The sequence below is a fragment of the Parambassis ranga genome, chromosome 1, assembly GCF_900634625.1.
Source record: "Parambassis ranga chromosome 1, fParRan2.1, whole genome shotgun sequence".
Classification (NCBI taxonomy): domain Eukaryota; kingdom Metazoa; phylum Chordata; class Actinopteri; family Ambassidae; genus Parambassis; species Parambassis ranga.
In genome coordinates, this window is record NC_041022.1 from 12,974,533 (window position 1) to 12,998,629 (window position 24,097).

The 24,097-nt window shown below is 41.5% G+C and overlaps 3 protein-coding genes across 4 annotated transcripts; all 3 read left to right on the forward strand.

Annotated features, from left to right (window-relative positions):
• The first annotated feature begins 4,649 nt into the window (after positions 1-4,649).
• fdx2 (ferredoxin 2) lies at positions 4,650-6,903 on the forward strand. Its single transcript, XM_028405961.1, has 5 exons — positions 4,650-4,843; positions 5,190-5,241; positions 5,527-5,633; positions 5,712-5,799; positions 5,873-6,903. The coding sequence occupies exons 1-5, from the start codon at positions 4,657-4,659 to the stop codon at positions 6,027-6,029; spliced, it is 591 nt and encodes a 196-aa protein (XP_028261762.1). The 5' UTR covers positions 4,650-4,656; the 3' UTR covers positions 6,030-6,903.
• A 664-nt stretch (positions 6,904-7,567) lies between these two features.
• zglp1 (zinc finger GATA like protein 1) lies at positions 7,568-11,429 on the forward strand. 2 transcript variants are annotated; one of them, XM_028405683.1, is made up of 5 exons: positions 7,568-7,631; positions 8,599-9,924; positions 10,003-10,109; positions 10,878-10,971; positions 11,202-11,429. In XM_028405683.1, exons 2-5 carry the CDS (start codon positions 8,612-8,614, stop codon positions 11,332-11,334), a joined length of 1,647 nt encoding a protein of 548 aa, XP_028261484.1. In that variant the 5' UTR covers positions 7,568-7,631; positions 8,599-8,611; the 3' UTR covers positions 11,335-11,429. The 2 variants fall into 2 exon arrangements, with proteins under 2 accessions (XP_028261484.1, XP_028261476.1); XM_028405675.1 differs by having other exon boundaries at positions 7,596-7,701.
• A 1,425-nt stretch (positions 11,430-12,854) lies between these two features.
• On the forward strand, positions 12,855-13,923 carry LOC114435898 (forkhead box protein D1-like). The gene has a single exon (XM_028405868.1). The coding sequence runs from the start codon at positions 12,931-12,933 to the stop codon at positions 13,810-13,812; it is 882 nt and encodes a 293-aa protein (XP_028261669.1). The 5' UTR covers positions 12,855-12,930; the 3' UTR covers positions 13,813-13,923.
• The last annotated feature ends 10,174 nt before the right edge of the window (positions 13,924-24,097 follow it).

Genomic DNA, 24,097 nt, shown 5'->3' on the forward strand with positions numbered 1-24,097 from the left:
AAGTAATAAATAAAAACTTTTTTTCTAAGGAAACTAAAGGAATATAGTTTTGTGCACACATTCTGCCATCACGTTATGCAAAACAGTATTGAAGCCATACAGAGAATAGGCTTCCTGTCTCATGGTCTTTGAGTGGTTTCAGCCTGCGAGCAGCACTGATAACATTGTTTAGACTGGCGATTCTGCAGACGTGTCTGACATAAAAAAAAATGGAGAATGAAAAAAACAGACAGCAGTGAATGTGTCTGTAGATCAGAAGACATCTCTGCAACACAGCACAAAGACATCTTTGACTTCACATAACGTAGTTCTCAAAACCATAACCACAGAGTCAGGACTATGTACACACACTTATAAGCTTTATTCTCTAAAAGTAGAACATGAGACTCTATGTCTGCATCAAATCCTTTGTTTCCCTTTCCATCCTTTAGAACAGAAAAAAGTAGCTGTGCGGACGTCATTGGAAGAAACTATTAAAGAATTTTACCCAAAGGGACCCAAACAACTACTACAAACTGCAAGTGAGACACTTTTCTTTGGCCAAGAAGGCAAAGAAGGAGAAAACTGCCTGTTCTTGTTGCTGTAGTTAAAATCCATCTGTCTTGAATTCAGTGCGACTTGACAGTTTGGGAAATGTTAGTGTTCGACTAGTGTCTGTAAGTGTAAGTAGGACACAGTGTGTTCACATTGACAAACACACGTTTCTCTTTTATGATGCATAACTTCAACCAACTGTGACCACAGTCAGTCATTCATCTTGAAATATATCCTTGAAATGAGTGACAATTTACAGCTGCAATGAAAAGTTGTAGTTGGACTATGTGGAGTGTAACAGAGTGTAGTTTGTCACAGAGTTAGCACCTCTCTGTCCCCAGAGACAATGCAGTCACAGAGGCCAGGTCTGGAGCCCACAGGGTTAATTACAGGCTCTGTTACAGCCATAATTCAACAGCAGCAGCACACACAGATGCGTATCACACACAGGCATGTTATTTCACACCCCTGTACACAAGCACATGTTGATTTATATAATGTATATGTCTCAACACAAACTCTTCATTCCAGTGAAAGTCATCCTCACCTGCCTGTGTCAATCGTTCTGCTGCCATGACAACAGAAGACAGACTCCAGCTTGGTACACATGATGCTCTAACTGCCAAGATGATTACGATTTCCTGCTAGTAATTCTACAATAACTTTGTATCACATGAAACCTCAGCCACCAAGAAGAAGCCAGTTGTCACTGTACAAGTACTTCCTCATTACAGATTACATCCCCCTTTATAGAAGAAACTGGACCCCTTAACTACTTGTGTCTTCAGTTGAAAAGAAGGGGCCTAGAAATTTAAAGATGGATTTATTTATTCAAATGTCCATGTTTTACTAATACAAGTTTAAGTTATATCCATAACTTCATCAACAAACAAAAAAAAGATCGAATGGCTTTCTTGAAATATTTGGAGTTGTTGACATAATTTGTTGCACCCCTGTGACCTCCCAAACCTTTGACCTCTTTCTCTGCAGCTTTCCTTTATCTGGGGTTAAAGGTCAACAGTCAGCAGCCAATGCAGTCCGTCACAGGCCAGACAGTAGTCACACAAAAACCACCAAACGGAGCTAAAGCAAACATCTCACGGCCGGCCGCTGCACTGTTTTTAATGCTGTGTGTGAAAAAGGTCATTAATTACACAAACAACTCAACACGGCAGTGTTGCCCCAGGGAGACGGCTAAAGACTTGCTCTCACATCAGGAGGTGTGACATATGATACAGACAAAGTGTCCGGGAAATATGAACATCGCCTACATTCTGAGTAAGAAGCTGTTTATCCAGCTCTTAGACAGCTGCTGCTGCTGCTGCGTTTACTCACACTTCAGTGAAGCATCACTTTTGTCTGGCTGAAAATAGGAATTCCCACACTGCTGGAGCATGGGAGGCATGGGGTAATTTTGGTAACCTGTTTCTAATTAGGTACTCTCAGAAATTTGTGTGAGTCAGTAGAGAGGAGAGAGTCATGACAGTGTGTCTTACATACAAGTGCACACATGCAAACAACCACACACAATACAAGATGAAGATCATGATAAGATTAAATGGAAGTCACTTACAGAAGTTCACTTACTGTCAAGAGATTCCATTTGAAGTGGTGTGCATATAAATAATACTATTATGACATATTGTTTTAACAGTATTGTCTCATTATTTTAAACATAACAAAAGAGAATAATCATCACTTTTGGTTGTAAATGTTTGCTCGCAGTTGGCTGCATCAATCAGAGCTGCTTCAAAGGCAACACTATTCCATAAAACATTAAGACACCCGTCTGACATCCAGCTAACTCTGGCTGCTCCCAGAGGAGGCAGTAAAACTTCTGAAATCAAACTGCTGCTGTCATTCAACATGGTGGCCTAATATGTATCATCACACCCACTGACAGTAAAGCCTGAAAAAAAGAATTCAAAGTTGGACCTGAAATGTGAACACAAGCGGTTGTTCATGTTTTGACTTCAGACTGTGAGGAGAACTGTGCATCTCCGGCTTCGTACCAAACCCACTTCTCCCTCTGTAGCAATGCCAAATCTCAGCCTCACTCACTGGCTCGACCACAGGTTTGCACTGAGGCAGGGATGGCAGGATGCTAACCCAGCCTGCCATTGCTATATAATCAAACTATTAACTCAAATGGGACAGCTGACACAGTCCAAATGTTTACATCAAAGGAGACAAACGTCATTTCATGATTTTTTTTTTACTGGAAATACATTTGGATCATTGTGTCGTAGGCAAATATAATGACTGAAAATCTAAACCTCTAATCTGAGGACTGAAATGTTTTTTATATATAGTCTAAACACAGACAAATAAAAATGATCTGATTTCAAAGGATGACAATCAGTGAATCCCAAAAGTTCTCCTATGTGTGGTAAAGTTTAACGAGCAGAGACGAGTGACTGAGAGTGCTCAAAGGACTGCTGAGAAATATGATGTTTTTCCATGCTTTATCTGTCCTTGGAAACATAAGCACATGGTGTAATTACTCTCTAGAGATGCAGCAGATCACTATATCAATGCTAAAACGTCCATACATGCTGTCAGTGTTGGACTCTATGCGAGCATGAAGAGTTTTCAGTGTGTGTGCTAAAGAAGTGTTTAAATACTGTGTGTGTGTGTGTGTGTGAGAGAGAGAGAGAGAGAGAGAGAGAGAGAGATTTTTGCACTTGAGTGTGTATCTGAAGGAACAGCTAGAGGCCACTTTATGTGCAAGTCAAGCATGTAACACCTCACCACACACGCACACACACACACACACACACACACACACACACACACACACACACACACACACACCTGCAGGACACAAGGACCCAGTGATGAACTAAGTCTCCATGGCTAAACTCTCCCTGAAACAATAACCCTGTGCAGGTGTACGAGACACTGCAAACCTTAAAGTGTAATGGTGTTTTATTATGTGGATTTAGAGTTTATAAAAAGTAATAATCTATACGCCAGTGAGTCGACTTCCTGCCGTTGCTATAAAATAAAAAAACTAGACAGAGTGGCCCCATTTTCTTTTTTATGGGCATCCACATGGGAGGAACCTCTGCAGAACCAGATGGGGGGTTTAGTATACATCTTAAACCCACCTTAAGTGTGTGCTTTCCCCTGAAGTACAGCTCATTATGAGTAAGTGAAGTTAAGATAAAAAGTGATACAAGAATTATGGTGATATGTCAGAGGGATGAGCTCATTGGTTGTTACAGGGTCACTGGCGCCTGTAAATCACGTCTCAAATATCAGCGCTCCTCCGTAAAAAGAGTTCTACGTTTAATAGCAGCTCATTTCTTTAAAAGATAACTTCCTTTCTTGGCTTCTCATGGACAGAGAGAAACAGAGCGTCTGAGCCCTTCACCTGCCTCTAGTCATAACATCACACTGGTCTCAGTTTTACAGCTTCCTGCTGCCAGCCTCTGTCTGATTCCTTATCTCAGTCAGTCACCCATTCTGCAGCACAGGAAAACAAAAACAGGGATTTGCTGCACTGTTGTATCACTGAATTGTAAGCACAGACCTGCTTCCTTTACTGGAGGCATGACAGGTTTGGACTAGTCAAAACTACAACTGCAACCACAAACACACAATATGCCATACACAGAAGACACTCATATAAATTATTACTGAATGTATTATCATGAAAGAAGTATTTTGTGTTGTGGTCTCAGTGTAGTATAGTAAAGTAGTAAGAGTAAAATAAAAATAAAACCTAATAAATTCTAAACATTAATAAACATTCAAGTAAAATCCAGGCAAGTGAAGACTAATAGTCATATATAATACAACTAATACTGTGTGCAGTAAAACACAGGAAGGAATGACCTCCTGTGGCCATACCTGTCACCTGTATGCCAGAATGTTGTGCCTATTGTGTATCTACATTTACCTCATGGCTTTAGATATAAAGTATGCGATTAATTTGACGTCATCCAGTGTTACAAATTAAACTTCTGACGAGTAAATAATCTTATTTACATCATGTCTTTCCTCGGTGAGGCAGCAGCGCCCTCTGCTGTCAGACCAGCGCACCGCAACCGCAGTGCCGCCTGCCGCCATAGCTCCTTTCCTATTGGTTGCTTTCGCTCATGTGACCAAAACAGAGTCATGGCGGCCTCCGCTGCAGTCCGGTCGAGCATGGGGCTGACTTTGAGACTTTCTCGGGTTATACCGGATTGTAGCACATGTCCACTGTACAAATTAAAGAGCTGTGGGAAGAATGTAGCTGATTTACAAAGGAGAGCCTCCTTCGATAGTTTTCGGACGATAAATCGACACTTACAGACGAGCATAGGTGAGTGATGCAGCTTGCTAATACTTTTTAGCCCTCACCAGAAGCTGCTTCTTGGCTGGTTTGTTTACAATAAGTCTGAGAAAGTGGTTTTAACTTCTTTTCCACCGGAGTTTAAGAGACGGACGATGCCAGCTAAGTTTGGCTGCCCGGTGGTCGAAATTCATCAGTAATTAGTTGAGTCGAAAGTCCGCTTAATAACACTTGTGTAACTTCACTCCAGCAGTCCCAGTTGAGGACGTGAAACTTGTGCAACAAGTAAAACTCCCATCCGGCTCGGTGACAGGAAACTTCAGTATCTACGCTTTAAATACTCACAGAGCTGATGTCCATGCTTGTCTTTTTAAAGGTCTGTACCACAGTGAGGAGGGCAGCTCCAATGCAGAGGACGCAGACGATGTGTAAGCTTACCAGAACTTGTGAAATGATAATGGAATTGATGAATTTACAGCTCGATTAATTGGATCAAAAAGTCACTGGGGGCTACATTTAATCCTATATAATGAATAACAAGCAGTTAAATTTGAATTTAAAAGGTGGTGGCATCATAAAAAACGACACTGTAACGACTTCTTTTAACAAGTCACCTGGCTGCTGTGAGTCTTAATGCAATGCAAATGCCCCTGAATGATTTTCTTAATTAGTCATTATTTCTTGTTTAAATAGTTTAATGTCTGCCGTTTCAGGGTCAACGTGGTGTATGTAGATCGAACTGGCCAGAGGATCCCAGTGAAGGCCAAAGTGGGAGATAACGTCCTGTATCTGGCTCACAAGCATGGCATTGACCTGGAAGGCGGGTGTTGATGCAGCTGAACGTATATGTGCTGTTTTGTATTATCACTGCTTGACATTTGTGTTTATGTTTTATTAGGAGCCTGTGAGGCATCACTGGCCTGCTCAACATGTCACGTCTATGTGAGCGGGCCCCATTTTGATAAACTGCCAGAACCTGAGGAGCGGTAGGTCTACTAATTACGCTAGAGCTTTAACCGGTGTTTGGTCTTTTCCACTAATCCATGGTGGTTTTTATAGGGAGGAGGACATGCTTGATATGGCGCCCATGCTTCAGGAGAATTCCCGGTTGGGATGTCAGATCATCCTCACACAGGAGCTTGACGGCATCGAGCTCACTTTGCCTAAAGTCACCAGGAACTTCTATGTCGACGGCCATGTTCCCAAACCTCATTGAGGATAGGAGAAGACGAAGAACACGGGGGAAGAAATGCTGTGAGCTAGACGTCATGTGTGCTGGTTGAGTGAGGGGGCGACAATGAAGAGATGCACGGCTTTTAGTAAAGTCCGTAGCAACTTCCAAGACATTGAAAACTGATAAATTCCACAGTAAACCGATGAGAGGACAGGCCTGCAGATGAGATTGCGCAGTCAGACACTACACGAGTCTCACTGGAGGTGATGTCAATGGTTACTTGCAAAAACAAACTGTGATCATGTGTTTATTTATGTGGCACGTTCTCAGGCCAGCTTCAACATGTCGTTCGGTTTCGTGAAATGTTTTTAAAAAAAACAACAGACAAGCAAGTCTGTGGAACATTCCGTGTTACAGCTCATATACGCACAACCTATTTTGTCCACTCCATCATAATCGCCCTGTTTCACTCATCTGAAATGATATGCATTTCCTTTTTTGTGTTCATTTGTAGATGTTGTGATGTCTTAGCAAGAAGTACACACTGACCGTTCAGCCATACACCTCAGAAGAACCACATGTTATTGTGAAGAGTGTTTCTCAAATGCTCAAAAAGAAATCAGATTTTAGACTGTTGCAACTTATCGTGTATGTGCTACAAACATTTCACAACACTCAGGTGGAGAGTGCACTTCAGACATGACGTGACTGTGGGTCAGTCAGGTGATGTTTGGATCCAGAGCAGGATGAGGAGGACGGAGATGAGTTTTGAAGTATTCAGGCTTTGTGTTACCATAGAATCACATCTACCCTCTTTACTGAAGTCTACTGTACTTGCGCACAAATGTAAGTAAGTTGTTTATGTCTGAAGAATGAGAGCTATTTAAATTTGTGCAATAAAATCTGTTTTAAAGAAGCTTTTGAACGAAGAATGTTCATTAACCGGAATCCTTCAAAACTTGGTTTATAGCTCACTGCCAACATCAAATATTCTGCTCTTCATCTATTGTGTGAGTCCCAAACACATTACTCCATTCTCTCCACTATATTGGGAGCAGATGAAACAACAAAGAAGTGTTTTTTGGGAGATCATGGCTGTATTAATCCAAACGTGCTGTGAGTCATGTCAGGGCCACAGATCAGAATGGGTGAATCAGTCCATTTTAAAATGATGAAAACAGTGATACTGAGGAGAGGTAAAAACACTATGCCTGGATGCGTTTCTCATTGTGATCACCTCGCTGTGAGGCTTTTCATGTTGGAACTATTTTCTACCGATTCACACCCAGACTACTTCAGAGTGCGTGGATCTTCCTGAGTGGATCATGACTTCTAGCATAAACATCGCACCGCAGGCAAGAAATGCAGCTTTGATCGTGGGACCTAAACTCGAATAATCATGGTTAATTTACCCTTTGAGTAGCCTAGCAGCTTAGTTGTCGTTAGTGAGTTTACCTGCAGATATGAGGCCCAAGTGCAGCAGCTGCTCAATGAAAGTGAAGCTGTCAGTGAGCTCACTGCTTTATACCCAGGCGGTGTAATCTAGCAAACCGGGAACACCCGCGTTGGTAAAAAAAAGAAAAGAAAAGAAAAAAAAAGAGCCACACTATCAGGTCATGGCAGCTTGAGCTCGATCGTTCTCTGGTGAGTCTGCAGGGCACACTTCAGATCGAAGGTGATCAGTCTGAGGATCGAAGGTGAGCAGCAGAGCTCAGTAAGTTTCAAACTCTGACCTCTGTTTGAGCCTCTGAGGCCCACATGATGGAGCCGCGGTTAGTCATGACAGGTCAAAAGATCGATACGATCACAGACGATAAATTGATTACCATTAGGCTATGTACAAATTTAAATCAATAATTCCGGGTGCTAGTTCTCCTATTAACTTGGTTTTAAATACTAACACTGTTGGTTCACCTTCACTAAAACGTGCTCATGCACATATGAGACAACGACATTCAGGCGCTGATTGTGATCAACGAGTTCATATTGATTCAATATCTGTGCGCTCGCGACACTCCAACCTGAAACAACCGCCAAAACCACCTGCGACGTTCTAGAACGTACAAGGTGCAACATTTCTGTAACATTTCTGTGTTCCAGAACTTTTTTGAACTTCTACCGAGACTCGTTACATTCTTTCCGGTGAGTTAGTGTTAGGGGTGACCTAGTCAGCAATATGATCATTAAATATTAGCACTTTGAAATTAAAAACTTTATTTATTTTCAAAGAAGACTGCAACCGAAGCTTATCTGGCTTTTTAATAAACCAACAGCAGAGCAGCTTCCTTTGACACCATCTCATATGTCCAGTGTATTTTGGAAAATGATATGGTATTGTTGTACACTGTTAGGAAACAAAAACAAACACGGGCCTAGCTTGCTTTGTGTCACCAGCTAGCTTACTTAGCTCAACCTCAATCAATCTGTTTTCCTCTTTGTCTCTTTTAAATGTTTTACAGTCAGGAAATTGGACATCACATTAACTCAAAGAGTCAAGACAGACACACATACCAGCACCCCCTCAAGGAAACATACAATTACTACAGTTTTACATATTATACATATAGGCTTGAAACTGCTCATCTCAAATCTGTTTTTGTTTATGATGCAGACACAGCCTCAGCATGAGCACAGGACCGACAACGCAAGCTGCCTCCTTCCAGGAAAAACAAAGCACAGTGGAACATGAGGACTCCCATTCAGCTCTCTTCTATCTTTTCCAAGAAGTTTCCAAGCTGTCATCCCCGACCCACAGCAGACACCCCACAGATCAACCCTCCACACAGCTTAGTGAGACAAAGAAAGACCCTTTAGTGATTAAAGGAGAAGATGCAGAATCACTTGATGGTTCCTGTCAGCACGGTTTGTCTCACATGTTGCTGTACAGTCAGCTGAAAAAAGTAGACGAAGAGGGTCACAGCAGGAATTTGGTTGAATCACAAAGAGAATGCAGGAGCCCCTGGAAAGTCCTGAGTCTGATCAACCTTCACTGTGAAAGGCTGCTTCATCAAAAAGATCTACCGCCAGGCTCAAAATCAGCATCAAGCACCACAGAATTAAGCCGATCACCACCAGACGCGGCAGAGGAGGGAGTTAGAGGTGACAGAGTTGAGAGCACTTCTGCACCTCTGTTCAAAGATGAAATCAGTAGTTCTGTCAGTCCTGTGGGAGATGTGACGCAGGACTGTGCAGGAGCTGGTTATAAACTGCAGTCCTGTGAGATCGAGCCTGAAGTCGGCTGTACTGTTCAACCACACACAGCTGAGAAAATGCTCGAAGAAGACACTCTTAGAGCAGAGTTGTTGGAGGACAAAGGCCCAATGTTTTTGCAAGTTCACCACAATGAGGTCAAGTTCAGTGTTATAGGACAATTGGAGTGGAAACAGGAGTGTAAAAAAGATGATTCCTCTTCTGAACAGGACAACATGGACACACCTGCACACATGCCCAGTGTCTGTTTAAATAACTACCTCACTTTACATTCTACCGATGAGGACCCTTTACCTCTCTTAAAGCCAGGGCTGACACTAGACCACAATGCAAACATTACTCTGTCTGCTGAGCCTGTCCAGCTGCCCCCTCCACACTCTGTCCCAGCTTCATCACAGTCAGCAGATAGTTGTCACTTGTCTTCAAAACAAGATGATAATCTTACACCAAACAAGCCAGAGTCTCCCAGAGAAGCTGCCCAGCTAAATCCATCCAGCTGTTATGCGTCTTCTACAACATCAGAACCGGACATTTTGACAGAGCACAAGGAGGAAACTGATGTTGCACCTACACGGCAGTGGCGAGCCAAAACGCCAAGAAAACAACCTCGTCCCAGCCGCAGTGTTGATATCCAGGACTCAGACTTCCAGGGAGTGTCGTTCAGGATGGACAGAGAGCTAGACGACAACAAGGAACAGTGTCGTCTGCTCATAACTTCAAAGTACAGGTAAGTACATCAGATTCTAACATTGAAAGGCACTATTCCTATGAAGTACTGGTTTCTGCTGTCTGTGTGCCCATAAAGCACGGAGTTCGGCAAGCGAAAGCTGAGGCCGAGGACACGGACATCCCAGAAATCGCTCAGAACGAGCAGCTCAGACGAGGAGAATGACCTGACCATTAATGTTTCAAGTAAGCAACACCTGCAACACCTGTACTGTCCAATAAGGACACTCCTTTAAACCTTTACCTGTGGATGCACCTGCAGCCTCACCACTGTATTAAAAATAATAATGTATATACTATAGTGCACTGTGTATATATTTGAGCCCATTATCTCCACTAGAGGTCGCTACTGCAACATGTCACCAAACGGTGCCTGTCAGAGGCCTGAAAAGACTGATCAGTACTTTTTGGGAGGAAAATGGAGATAATGAATAAATATGTTAATAAATGTCAACAACAAAAAATCAGTAATCACTAAAATCAGTACGACGGCAAAGACAGAAGCAAACGTTAAAATAGGAATAAATTAATTTAGTTTTTTTTCTTTTTACAAGTTAGATGAATTGTGTTTTTAGCGGTTGCAGTTACTGAAAGCAAGATGGGAGGATTGTGAAGTTAACAGATGCATTTTCATAGTGTCAGACTGTACTATCAGTCAATATAATTTCTCCTCCTTTCCATTTGAAATTGTTAATTGTTCACAATCGGGCATTTGCATACACTTTTCTAGGTTTAAGACCAAACACTGTTATGCTGCTTTAATCTCTAATGCTATTAATTCACAGGAAAATGTGGCAGAAACATTACAGTAAACACTAAATAGTGTAATATAATGCAGAGAATACAAAATAAATGCAGCATTCAGTCCTAGAAATCTTTTGGTAGCACTGCAAGTCCCTCCTGATGTCTGACAAGAAGTTATTCACTAACTTGTGTTTCCTCTCCGTTTCAAAGAGGGTAAAGTCTGTGCATCGTGCTGCACCAGGAAGACCCCCATGTGGAGAGATGCAGAGGACGGGACCCCACTCTGTAATGCCTGCGGGATAAGGTAGCTCATACTAACACTGCTGCATCGTCAGTGTTTTGAAAATCATCAGAAAATGTTACATTTATGATTTTAAACCTGAAGCAATGAGCACAGATTCTGAGAAGAGGATGTCGTGGTTCTGACGATCCAAAAACAAAAACAAATACCAACAAAGCAGCATTCATGATAACACCTGGACAACATTTAAACCACTGCTCTGTATTTTTTTTTGTCTTCTTTGACACTTATAGGTATAAAAAGTACCGAGTGCGCTGCGTCAACTGCTGGCATATTCCAAGGAAAGAGAGCAACACCAACTCGTGCTGCCTCAAGTGTGGAAACTTTGTGAGGATGACCTCAGCTCAGCGGAAACACACCAACTAGTGAACAGAGTTTTTATGTCCACATGTGACCCAGCTCTGCATACAACAATTCAACATGACACCTCTCTGCTCCTGCAGTCTTTTACAGATCACTACAAGCACCAGCCTCCAGCCTCGACCTGAGGTAAATTGGTGTCACTGGTATCAAAAACAGCACTGAGGCTCTTTAGCGCTCAGGTGCTGCAGACAAAAACAGTAAAACTTCTGTGCTTAAATCATAAAAGTGTTTAAACTTATGTTTGCACTTTTCTACACTGGCTGTGCAGACAGCGTTTGTAGCAGAACTGAGCACCATTTGTGGACACTGAAGTGTCAGACGTGAAACACATTCAGTGGAAAGTTTAGTTGTGATTGTTGACACTCTTTATCTAAATAGTGACAGTGTGGTTTGTGTACTGTGCTCGCCGGGGCCTGACAGCTGCATATTTACTGTTATTAACTACAAAAAATTGACTCTTCCTGACCCTGACAGCTACTGTCTGCTGTGCTGAGTAGGCACAGGTTTAGTTACTCATGTTAAATGAAGATATTTATTTTGTTGTCTTTGTTGTTGTTTCTAACTGTGGTTGAAGTGTTTTTTTCTTGATGTTTGAACAGTATTGTATATATTTTTTGCTGGTTAAATTGGGACACTGACTTCCTCAGTGTTGCTGTTTGTTGTGATTTAAAAAAAACTAGATTATCGTGTGGGTTTTTGTGTGTATTAAATTCATTACTAACCAACTAATAGGTTGCCTGGTTTTTGTATCTAAGGCCTACAGCCGGCATAAACCCCTGACTAACAGTGCAATGATTATAACATCATATAATAGTTTCGGGGGGTGCACACATGACATTAAAGTACAGTGAGAGGGGGGAAACGTTCAGTAATGAGACTTCCCACAGTGTCCTCAGCCCACCATGCAGTGCAGGCCCATTTGCCAGGAGGTGGCCTCACACGGATTGATACAGCACAGCTATTATTTCAAAATGGATTACGTCTCGGCAATGAGGAGAACTGAAGGAAATAAGCACTGCATCTAAGCCAACAACATAAAAAGATAGGATCAGGCTCAGTAAAACTCATGAGCTCGTGTGGAGCATATTCCAAAAACAGACTTACCTGCTGCACTCTTCACACACACAGTGCAGCCACATTTACTCATGAAGTAAGCTTTTCTCTACTGAAGGCAAAAAGCTCCAAATCATGAATGTTAGATTGAGTTTGTCTGAACTATTATTTTTTGTTATAAAGTCATGATTCTGACTTTTTCCTCAGAGTTCTGGGTTAAGTTTATTTTCTAAAAATAAAACTGTTAATTCTAAAGTAAATATTCACAGAATTCTGAGAAAAGTCAACATTTTATGCTTATTCTAAGATTACTGGAGAAAAAACATCCAGTCAGCGCTCAGATCTGCTTGTTTTTCAATGAACACACGAGGAAGAGGAGGAGGAAGAAGTCTGGAGTGGGAGGTTGGAAAGTCAAAGATGCAGTCTGATGCGCAACTTCTTTTTTTGTGAATGAAAAGGAGGAAGGGGGTCTTCCGCGCTTTTTCTGTCCTGCACAGGCGCTGATCTCGCCTGTTGGGGCCGCCGTCCCGCCGGTCTCTCCGGACCATGGCCTTAGACAGCAAACGCATGGATGAGGGGGACAGTGACGCGCAGGGTCACACTGACTGTAGTGAGGAGGTGAAGCGCACAGATGTTTCCGTGTTCAATGAGGGTGATGCAGACTCGGAACGGCGCGCTGCATCCTTCACTCCTCAAGTGCGTGAAGGGGGTGAGTTTGTAGTCAGCCTGCGGGATGGTCCAGGCAGGAGAACCGCCTCAGTGAAGCCTCCGTACTCCTACATCGCTCTCATCACCATGGCCATCCTTCAGAGCCCGAAGAAGAGACTCACCCTCAGTGAGATCTGTGAGTTTATCAGCCAGCGCTTCCCTTATTACCGGGAAAAGTTTCCTGCGTGGCAGAACTCGATCCGCCACAACTTGTCGTTGAATGACTGCTTCATAAAAATGCCCCGGGAGCCAGGAAACCCGGGGAAAGGGAATTACTGGACCCTGGATCCCATGTCAGCAGACATGTTTGAAAACGGGAGTTTTCTTCGTCGGAGGAAACGTTTTAAGAGACAAGATCTTTATTTTGGATCGAAGGACTCCAGAGCGCAGGAGCGCGGCCTGCTGCCTGCGTGTCCTCTCCTCGGAGCGCACGGGATGAGTTCTGCTTTTTACCGAGATCTGTGCACAGGAAGCGGTCTGGGGTCCCACGTTAGCTCCAGCAGGCCACCTGTAAGCAGCATCATACCAGCGCTGTCTTCGCTTCTCTCCAAAAATGTGCCTTCCTGTCTCACATTTGAACATTTGGACGCGGAACGCTGCGCCTCTGTCTCCACGTTCGTGCGTCCTGTCTCTCTCCACGGAGTGATGGCCAACTTCCCGGTTTCTCAGCTGCCCGTTTTCCCCACTGGGATCATTAAAGTGTCCTCCAGTTTAATTTAATTTAATGTAACTTAATGATGCCCGTCTCTAAATTATGAAGAGCCGAGGACTGATACTGGCTTTAAATGCTTTTTTTAAAATGCTAAATACAAATATGTGTACAATATGAATACTGAAGCACAGGATATTTCACAATATTTTAGTCTATGTTTTTTCTTTATCATTTCAATAAAACATAAATACAGCTTTATTTAAAGTTTGAAGTTCTTTTTTATTAAAGTACAAAACCTTTGAGACATTTTTAAAAGATTAAATTCTAAAAGAAATTATTATTTGTAATGTTAAATGTGAAAATATACACATACAAAATCATATAAAGTATTACTAAAATAACAGTAAATTGTGAGGAGAATAAACAAAATGAAATAATCATTAGACAGCAGGTTGATACAGGCCTAATGTGCAAACAAAAAAATATCAATCATGACGACACTGCTGCAGCTTTAGCTTTTTTTTTCTTATTATAAGTTACGTTTTCTTTAAGTGATACAACATCCCTGTGCGTGGGGTTCAGAAAAATATATAAATTTTTCTACAACAGAAAAAGTTGTTCTTAAAAACAGAGAATAAAATGTATGTACCAGTATGAGGACAAATCTATGTTGCTGTGCTGCAGTATTTTAATGCAGCATTTGTATATATTTTTTAAATATTAAAAACTTCTGCTGGGATTAGTTTAACATGTTTTCACTAAGAGTGACAGCCAGACTAAAATCAGCTGTTTAAATGAGCTTTTGTTACATTTAACAATGCATTTCAATGCACAGAGGTTAAACCTCCACCGACTCCGGTGTAAGGGTGATGTGTCTGTTTACCTTAATAACCCCTCAGGGAGCACTTGACTTTTCCTGACATGCTCACTAATATTCAGTTTTATTCACATAGATGTCCCCCGCTTTAGTCCATTTATCTCTATGGAGGGTGGCCCATTTAAGTCAGTGAGATGGACATACTGTAGACATACTGTAACATGAGTCCTGTGACAGGAAATATGACAGAGGGTGTGTGTGTGTTGCTCTGGGAATGGAAACACAAAGCTGCAGATATGAGCTCATCATTTATCCAGACGAGAGAAACATTGTACTGAAGGAGTGGATCAGCATCACTGCGTTTTATCGAAGGTCAACTAAATAAAGGTAAAAGATGAAACCAAAGCAAAGAAAGATAAATGTCCTTCCTGCTGCCTTTTTAAAAGTTGCACACACAATGAACATGTTCTACACATATCATCAATAATCATGACACCTTCTTACTGACAGACAGTTTCAATAATGACTCCACTCAGTGTTTATCCGGAAGATTTTTTTTTCCTGCTGTCTCCGTCTTTGGCAGCACACCAGGTTCTCTGAGTAAACTGTACACTGTATAGTCACCTATGTATGGCCTCATTAATTTCTCATAAACACAGCAGCAAGCTCTCGCTCCTTTGCCTTTCTTGATGTTGTGTAGCTTAAAACCACAGAGACTATCTGCACAGTGTATGTCTCCATCAGACATGCAAACCAACCATCAGCAATGTGAGCCAGGTCAAAGTAAGCTTTACCTTTAATTTGTTAATAACCCAGCAAGTATGTTGAATGGGTGAAGAGCAGCCATTTGTTTTCATCCTGTTCTGCTCCTTCAGCCACTCCATTAGTACCACTGACAGCCTCCACTCGATAGCCCCCCATGCTACGTGCATTACAGTAGATGTACTTTTCTGTGTCATCATTAAACTCATTTCACATTCCAGTGATTTTGTGTTAAACATTTTACTAAATGCCACTTGTTGCCGTGATCGTCACTGTACAGGGAGAGTGAAGAAGCTGTCTTTATGAATTATAATTAAAATGTACTAAATTCAAGCTGTTTGACAAACTGAAGGCAGCTGTGTCTGTCCTGTGCTGCTGGAAAGAGAAGTCTGGATGATTTCCTCTCTGGATGCCTCTGCAGTATAGCACACAATGCTGTGCTGTGTGCCACCCTGCAAGCCATAAATATCACAAATATCCCTCTTTCCTCTCCTCCTCCCCGTTCTCTGCTTCTCCACCTTCCAAGCTGCTTCACCCTGCTGCTCTGTATCCACTTCTCCCTCCGGTGCTCATAAAAAAGTGGAGCTGACAGGTGCTGGAAACCCAAACCAGGAGCAGGAAGAAATTAGAAATAGTTCTTTCTTTATCATGACTGAATGTCTTTGAATTAAACTTTTGTGTCAGTCTCAAATGTTTTACATCCAACAGTGATCTGTTTTTTAAGGAACAAAAGTGGAAGGCCAGAATCATCAAAAACAAACAGCTGAGGAGGGGAAGTCAGTGTGATCCCCACACACACTCTGACCAGTGTGTTTCACAAAACACACCGCCGCCCTGTACGCCGAACTCAGGACAGTGAGAAAGAGCAAAGGAAAACCTCAGGCAATGTTCCAGTGACTCTACCAAGTGGTATCGATCTGTTTACCTTTCACAGGAGTGGCTGGCTGTGCTCTCTTCTGTCTGCAGCTGTGACATGGATGTTTTCTGTTGCTGTGTTGACAAGCTTCACATCTGAGTATGCAGTGGAGGACCACCCTGGTTGACTCTCAGGCCTCTAAAAAAAAAGCACGCTCTCCTTCGCCCTCGCTCCCTCGCTCCTCTGCTCATATGTGATCTTTTGAGCCTCTGGTTTGGTTGTTGGCTGCCTCCTTCGTTTTGTCAGTGTCAGTGTTGTCAGCTGCCTCACATGGAAGAGATTATGATTGAAGAATAGCTGCAATTTTATCAAAAGGAAACACAGCAGGGTGTAAAGATTGACTTAACATCTTGTCCTTGAGGCATGTTTACACTCAGAGCCTGCAGGCAGATGATGGGGCGGAGGTGGTGCTGATACAACAACAGTGTAGCCACACTGCTGGGAACTAATTTTATCCTTTACTAATGTATGGTATTTATTTGTAAATACGGATGAAAACAAAGATCACAAAAGAAAAGCTGAGAGTAGAAGAGAAACTACAACCCGACTACAGGATGACCTCCTGGATGATCTATATAATCAGAGAGGTGTAATAAGGTCAGCATCATCGTTAAACTTCATGTTTTAATGACTGTCCTGCATCTGTTTTCTCTGTTCTCCAGTGTAACTGCTGATCCAACTAAAGGTCGACATACGATTACTGTCAGAAGAACCAGTGAACACGGAACCATTAACAGACATGAATGCAGGCCAAAGTTGTCTGTACATACTCAGCACAGAGCCTGTGGACCCCCTCCAAGCATTCAGACGCAGCAGATGGGATCACTGAGTGGCACACTGTCAGCAACCACACAATGCTAGGATTCACTTCAGAACAATGACTATGAAACCAGGGGAGGTGCGTGCACATGTGTGGAGGAGCAGCCTCTTTTATAAATGACCAAGTTGAAAGACATGAAAGCTGAATATGTCTCCGCATATGGCTGCCAGATTTTGTAGCACCATTCCATCATACAAATATAACCTTTCCTGGGTTTTTGGGTGAGGGAGGATGAATGGGTGGTGGATAACGATATGAAGGAGTCTGTTTCATGTCAGAGAGCCAGTGGTGAGCTGAGTGACAGCTCCATTCAGTGACACATGCTTTGATTCTGATGGTTTCTGGTTACTGCAGTGGAAAAGAAAGATCCTGCGAGTTTGAATAAAACGTTCAGTATTTCTTTCGCTCTCTGCATGAATGATTCATGTGGTTGAATGAAAGCAAAATAATGGAGGATCGAGTAGGACTTTAAAAGGTGATCGAGTCAGACTCATACTTTCAGCCATTATATTCTGATTCAAAGGCCAAAGCAAACAGAAAACATTAAAATGAGAATTAAAAGATTAATTAAAATGCATTTACATGGAAATAAAATATTTGAATTTGAATTTTTGAGGTAATCAGCTTCAGAGGGAAAGAGCATGTGGTGTGTAATATTTTTCCATGTCTGGTTTAAAAATGACTGTCACTAAGAAACAGGAGTCCTAACGCTCTTGTGCTTGCAAACTTCCATCTTGTGTTCCTGTGGTACCTGCTGCTATGATGACAGTGTGGAGGAGGCTGAACATGCAGGACGTAAATATGACACACCTCTTCTTGTTCAATAGCTTTCATGCCACAAGTAACACTGACTCACCTTCAGACAAAACTACCCCTTTGAATTGCAAATAAGGACTAAATAAATAAATAAATAACAGTATTATGTCAAGTATGATGAACAGAGGGGCATCTTATTTGCAATATGTGGCTGAAAGCTATTATAGAAATGGAAAATAATACAATTACATACAATTAAATACAATCAAATTATAAAATCAACAAAATAATTAATATCAAGGAAGAAGCCTTCAGTCACTTACTTACTTAGACACTTAGACATACTAAAAACCTCTTATTTTCACTAAAACTGAATAAAACATTTTTCTGCAATCTGTGTATCTCTTTACCTTTTTAAACTTTGTCCAAATTTAACTGATGTCATCACATGCAGTGGACAGTCATTCAGATTATTATTATTATTATTATTTTTTATTATTTATAACTTGCTGCTCACTCATGAACACACATGCTAAACACACAATCAGTTCTTTGACAGATCCATGTACCACACACCAACACAAAACCCCCACGGAGGCCCACACACACTTTAATATCTGCAGAGTTCTCTATATTCAGAGTCCAAGTAATTACATGAAACATCACTGAGTTTTTAAAGGAATCCAGGCACTTTATTTCCCAGCATTTATTGCACTCTGATGGGTGTATGTCTCCGCTTGGATCCAAAAGAACAAGAGTTATTACTGTGCCAAGTGGGATAAAAAGCTAATAACACCCAATAACCAGAGCATCAACGAAAATCACCTCTAACAGTTCCAGGTAACACACCTTGCCATTGTAACTTAGATGCAGCGATCGCGGGGTAAAGCCTCAGTTATTAGTGTTTGCCTTTCCAGGCTCGCTGCTTAACTTAATATCTCATTATGAGAGCAGCCCTGAGGTCAATGAGAAGCATGAGGACTCAGCTGAAGGACTCACACAGGACATGTACAAACAAACTACCTACTGCCCAAGCATTCATAAATATACACGCTCTCTGTAATTTAAAAGGGGAATGTACAATGTGATGTTGTGCAACTAGCCACATCTTTATCCCGTTAAACTTTATTAATTTGGCTTCAGCTTTCATCCAGAGTTTATGGGACTTCAGAATGCCTGAATCCCAGAGGTAGGGCTTGTTGAACAGAGCTCACCCACTGTTAGCTATGTAAACAGCTGTAAACCACACACAGAGATGCACTCACACTGCCATGGATAGAAACACAGAATCCACAGGGCCTGCTCAACCAAAGCAAATCCATTAAAGGAGTACTTTGTAAATATCATGTAATACACTGTGCGCCGGACAAACACGGAATAAAACAGAAGAGACAGAGACGGCCATTTTGTCTCAAAAGCAAAGGCACAAGCTGAAATGATGGAAAAGTAGTTTTAATATTTTGACATACATCAACTAAGAAAGCTGTGAAAAACATCTTAAGTTCAATCCTGTGAACAGGCAAAAACAAAGCACCTGGGATTGTTGGTGCTTGAATAATTAATCCTGAAGACAGCTGCAGCTTTTTCTGGTTTAGAAAATAATAAAATTCCAACTTTGTTCACAGACATTTTATCTCAGACATAAGAGTTTAAGTCTGTCTATACAGCAAGCAACTATAACTGCAGCCATGGTAATGTTATAACTGTGATTCTTTTGTGACTTTTCTGTAATACAGATTTTAAGGGTTAATGCATGACGCCTGTCCATCCATTAATGAGAGAGTATAAAATAAATAAAATATATCCTGGATATTAAAATTAATTTGTGACTGTTTAAAATAATGTGGCTCTTGGTATCAAATTAGAATAAACTAAAAAATAAATATATTATTTTAAATGTGCAAAAATCTGCTTAAAGAACTTTCTATTAAACTATGAGGCTCGATAGTAAAGAACCTTCTAATTACTGTGTTTTTCTCTCTCTGTGTACAACCTGTCGTATTCCCTCCCATCAGTGAACATGTTTTGACAGCTGGTCATCACTGGTTTATATCAGCCGCCTGCAGGAGTTCCTGCAAACAAAGCAAGTGTTTGGAGTTATTGTGTGATGTGTACGACCCAATGACAGAAAAAGACCAAACACACAAAGAAATCTCAGACAAAACGACCGATCAAGTCACAGAGGTGGTTATTTTAGTTACGATGCAGCCAGTTGTCAGACAGCTCCATGACACAAAAGCCGTCTCTGTTTCATAAAAACCACCTCTGTATGCTAAGCAGCACATCTGCTGGACAGATGTTTATCCTCCATCATGTATTTTCTCTCCCTCTCTCCTTCTCTTTCCCTTCAGGCCTGGTGTTAATCCCTCTCTCCTCCACCTGGCCTGGACCACCCACACTCTGAGCAGCCCACCACCAGAGAGCAAGTGTGTCTGTGCATTACCACAACGCCATCATGCAGACAAAAGCACTTACAGTCACACAGAAGCAATGAAACATGAAATGCAGACAACAAAAAAGAACAAACACGAATAAAATGCTTGTGTGTAATTTTTATATTTTTAACAGCAGCCAATCAAACTCTCCATCTTCCTCTAACAGACAAACAATCATGACTATATGCACAGAAAATAACTTTTTTGTGCTTTCTTTTGAGCAAGTTAAAACCCTGTTTCCTGTTATGTACTACAAAACTGTGCTCTTTGTGGTCAACAGACACAAAAGTTCCAAGAGGGCACTACACATCATGTATGTCCTAAAACTGTGTGTAAATACATGTGTCTGTATAAGCTGTATGACTCTCTTACTCATTACATTAGTCATGTTTGTATTTTAGTCATGCAGATAAAATAACAGTGCAACAAATAAAAAATACCAGACTATATGAGAAAATAAAAAGACATGAGGAAAAGGCTGATAAAATAATCCTTTGAATAATAAAGCGAGTGGCTTGGCAGGTATAGAAATGCTTTGCCTCTGCTGCCATCTAGTGGTGAAGACACTAAAGCACACACATAATCAAGTACATTTCTCTCCATTCACCCTTCTCTTATACATCGTTCTTTCTCTAATGTGATAATAAACATGTGATAAATTCAGAATGGAGTGATAATAACAACCATTACAGGCTAAATACACGTCACCACAGCTTGTGTCATGTATTTGTCTGCCATGACCTTTGAAACAGCTACCAAAGAGAACTGTCAATGCAATTATAAAGTGTGCATATACAACCCTTTGTTACTGTTTGTTAGTTGTCCTAAAGTTACTTTTCAATGAGATCAGTTTTTTAAATTTATATAACTGAATCTACGTTTTTACATATCAAGGCAGGCTGGTTTTCTCTCTCGTATGCTGAATTATTAACACACCTGAAGTCATGTCAGTGGCCACAGAAGAGTCATCCCCATAGCTCTCTGTGTTTAGCAGCCAACCTTTCCGGTGTTGTCTCAGATTGTTAGGGTAAGCCATGCACTGCCAAGGCCAAAGCCACTCACACACAGTGTAAAACTCTTCAAAAAGCAGAAAAGGTTTGCTGGTAGGCTATAGACCACATGTGCTTAAATACTAGAGGTTTTTAAAAGTATATTGTACTCCAAAAACAAACTCCACCCTTTATCCAATACAAACAGCCCCATCCAGTGAGTGAGGGCTCCAAACAGGAACACATATATTTTGAATTATCTGTGAAAAGTGAGTGAGAAAGTGGAAAAGTGATGCTGTGTTTCCTATTATTGCAGGATGGGGGCCGAGTCTCTCACCATGCTGTGAACACACCAGTGGAATTTGGACGGTGGCAGTGCTGATGATGAGAAATATGAGAGAGGAAGAAACAATATGCTGTTGTTCCACACATCATGATCCACACACACACACACACACACACACACACACACTGTATGCATGCTAAGCGATAATTGCAGTGTATCTACATACACACAATTAGCAGCATACACTTTTTGGCACTCGCACAGCAAAATCAAACAAACACACACACGCTTACTGAGGCTATTGTCAGTGCTCATTTCATTTGGAAATATTTGTGATTGTGCTGCCAGAAGTGGAAGTGGATGCGAGTTGGCTATTTGAAAAGTCACAGTGCTCTCGTAAAATTCTGCACGTAGTGTGGTGACGATTCAGGGTTAAAGGTCAGCCTGAGGCCTCGGGGTGACATGACACAGACACAGCCACTGTGAATTTTTCCTGATGGCACTCAGTTAACATTAGTCTGAAAAGTCTGAGTTTGTTGTCATGCTGTATTTGTTTGGGCATTTGTTTCCTTCATATTTGCTTATATTTGTGTTTGCCAAGAACTATTTACTCCAGAAATGTACGTAAAAGTCCCCACCACCATTTTAATTCATATTCTAAAGACGCTCTATAAAACCACTGCTGGCACAGGTTAGCAAAAGTGGCTACTTCTCCATCTTCTTACAGAGATCTGATGTTTAAACAATCATCTATTTACGTCTTTAGCAAAAATAAAAAAGGTCTCCCAGCCTCTGCAGACAGCTTTTTGAGTGCAGGGCTGTCAACAAATCAGCAAAGATGACAATATTCACCTAGTTATCCTCTGAATAAGTTAATATCTTCCTCTTATACTGTCCATACTATTTCATCAGAAGTTTTTTATTGACTTTTTCAACTGCAAAAACATACTATTAAACTGCAAAATGATTGAAAGTGAAACGCTGTCACAGGCTTGTGCATTCTACATTCCTGGTTTTATACCTCATGAAGAAGCAGCTCTGTCCCATTTTCCTGGGCCCTGCCTCACTGTTTATGTGGAATGTACAGTATGCATGCAATCAAGGAAACTATTGATTGAGCCCATTATGCTCTGATTAGCTCACAGACCACACTCTCCCTCCCAGCTGGGCGAGTCTGTTCTGAGACAGGAGACAATAAAGGAACCCTTTCTCCTACCTCCCCATTGTCTTCTTCTTCTTTACTTCTTATCCTTCAGGACTACTTCTTCTTCATCCTCTCTGTCTCCTCATCCTCAACAAGACCATCTCATTCCACTCAGAAGTACAGCTCTCATTTCTTATTTTTTAATATTTATTTATGAGTCAGGGATGAGTCTCTGTGTCATCACACCTGTGGCTCGGACAGATTTCCTGTTTGGAAAAGGGCTCACCAAACACCCTAATCTACCACCCTGCCCACCCCGTACCCTGCCTCTCTGCCTCCACACCCCCCTACTCCCCCCATAGTCCCCCTCCTCTCTGCCAAACCAGGAAGCGTGCACAGGAAACAGCTGTCCCTCACGTCCGCCTGCTGAGCCCTGGCCAGGTGCATCCTGGGAACGGAGCAATGTGTGACTGCCGACATGTGGCTGACACTGTACACGATGCCGTTACAGTAATCAGGATTCACCGTGAACTCTGGACACACAGAGGATATAAATAAGGCCCAACTAAATAATCATCCTACTACTGAATGAACACTAATTAAAGGCCAACTACACTGATTCAGTACTATACAGTACAGAGGAGCACAGTACTGTACTGTGGTTACAGATTGAGGTATACCATACAAACTTCCATAGAGGACAACTTTCATCAGTGATTATAAATTCAATGAAAGCAATCCATTTAAAACATATTATTCAGGGGGAATACAGTCAGACCCCACCTCAACAGCTCCGATAGATGCATTCCTGTGATAACTGTGAATATCTGGAAAAACGAGTTTTAACTAAGAACTCCACATGATGACAACAATAGCGGTATTTTGATACACAAACCACTAAGTCAGGACAAGTAGGCATGTAGGCCATGCTTTTTAACAAAAGAGCCATTGCTTTGTTTGTAAGGTCTGTTATAGCAGTCTATAATATTTTGTCGCTGCATTATAGCGGCTGTTAGCATTAGCTTTTTATTTCAGCAGATCCAATGTTGTATGTTTCAAAATTCAAGGAATACAGATAGCTAAAATGTAATCTTTTTGGGCATCAAACTAATATCTATTGTTTAAACAAATAAATGTGTCTAACAGTGCTAATATTTCCTCTACATATTTTCCATTAGCGTGCAGGTTTAATCGAACAACTGCCGAGCCCAGAAGAAGTGGGTAAGGTTTGTGCTATGTAAATGTAGCTGGTTAAAATCAGACTGAAGGATGTGAAACTCATCCTCCTGTTTTTTAGCTGGATGGCCGGTCTCCAGGACAATCAGGAAAAATAAACAGACTGGACATCTGTCGCAGCAGAAGAGGAGGAGAGAGAGCGTCTGTCCCGGCCAGTGCTCGCAGCATTGTTTGTCACTTTCTCCATGAAAT

Excerpts from the sequence above, each read along its gene's own strand:
- LOC114435898 (XM_028405868.1), top strand. The coding sequence starts at position 12,931 with ATGGCCTTAGACAGCAAACGCATGGATGAGGGGGACAGTGACGCGCAG.
- zglp1 (XM_028405683.1), top strand. The coding sequence starts at position 8,612 with ATGAGCACAGGACCGACAACGCAAGCTGCCTCCTTCCAGGAAAAACAA. Across the intron at positions 9,925-10,002 it reads CTCATAACTTCAAAGTACAG|CACGGAGTTCGGCAAGCGAA; the intron begins GTAAGTACATCA and ends GTGCCCATAAAG. Across the intron at positions 10,972-11,201 it reads TGTAATGCCTGCGGGATAAG|GTATAAAAAGTACCGAGTGC; the intron begins GTAGCTCATACT and ends TGACACTTATAG.
- fdx2 (XM_028405961.1), top strand. The coding sequence starts at position 4,657 with ATGGCGGCCTCCGCTGCAGTCCGGTCGAGCATGGGGCTGACTTTGAGA. Across the intron at positions 4,844-5,189 it reads ACACTTACAGACGAGCATAG|GTCTGTACCACAGTGAGGAG; the intron begins GTGAGTGATGCA and ends GTCTTTTTAAAG. Across the intron at positions 5,634-5,711 it reads GCATGGCATTGACCTGGAAG|GAGCCTGTGAGGCATCACTG; the intron begins GCGGGTGTTGAT and ends ATGTTTTATTAG.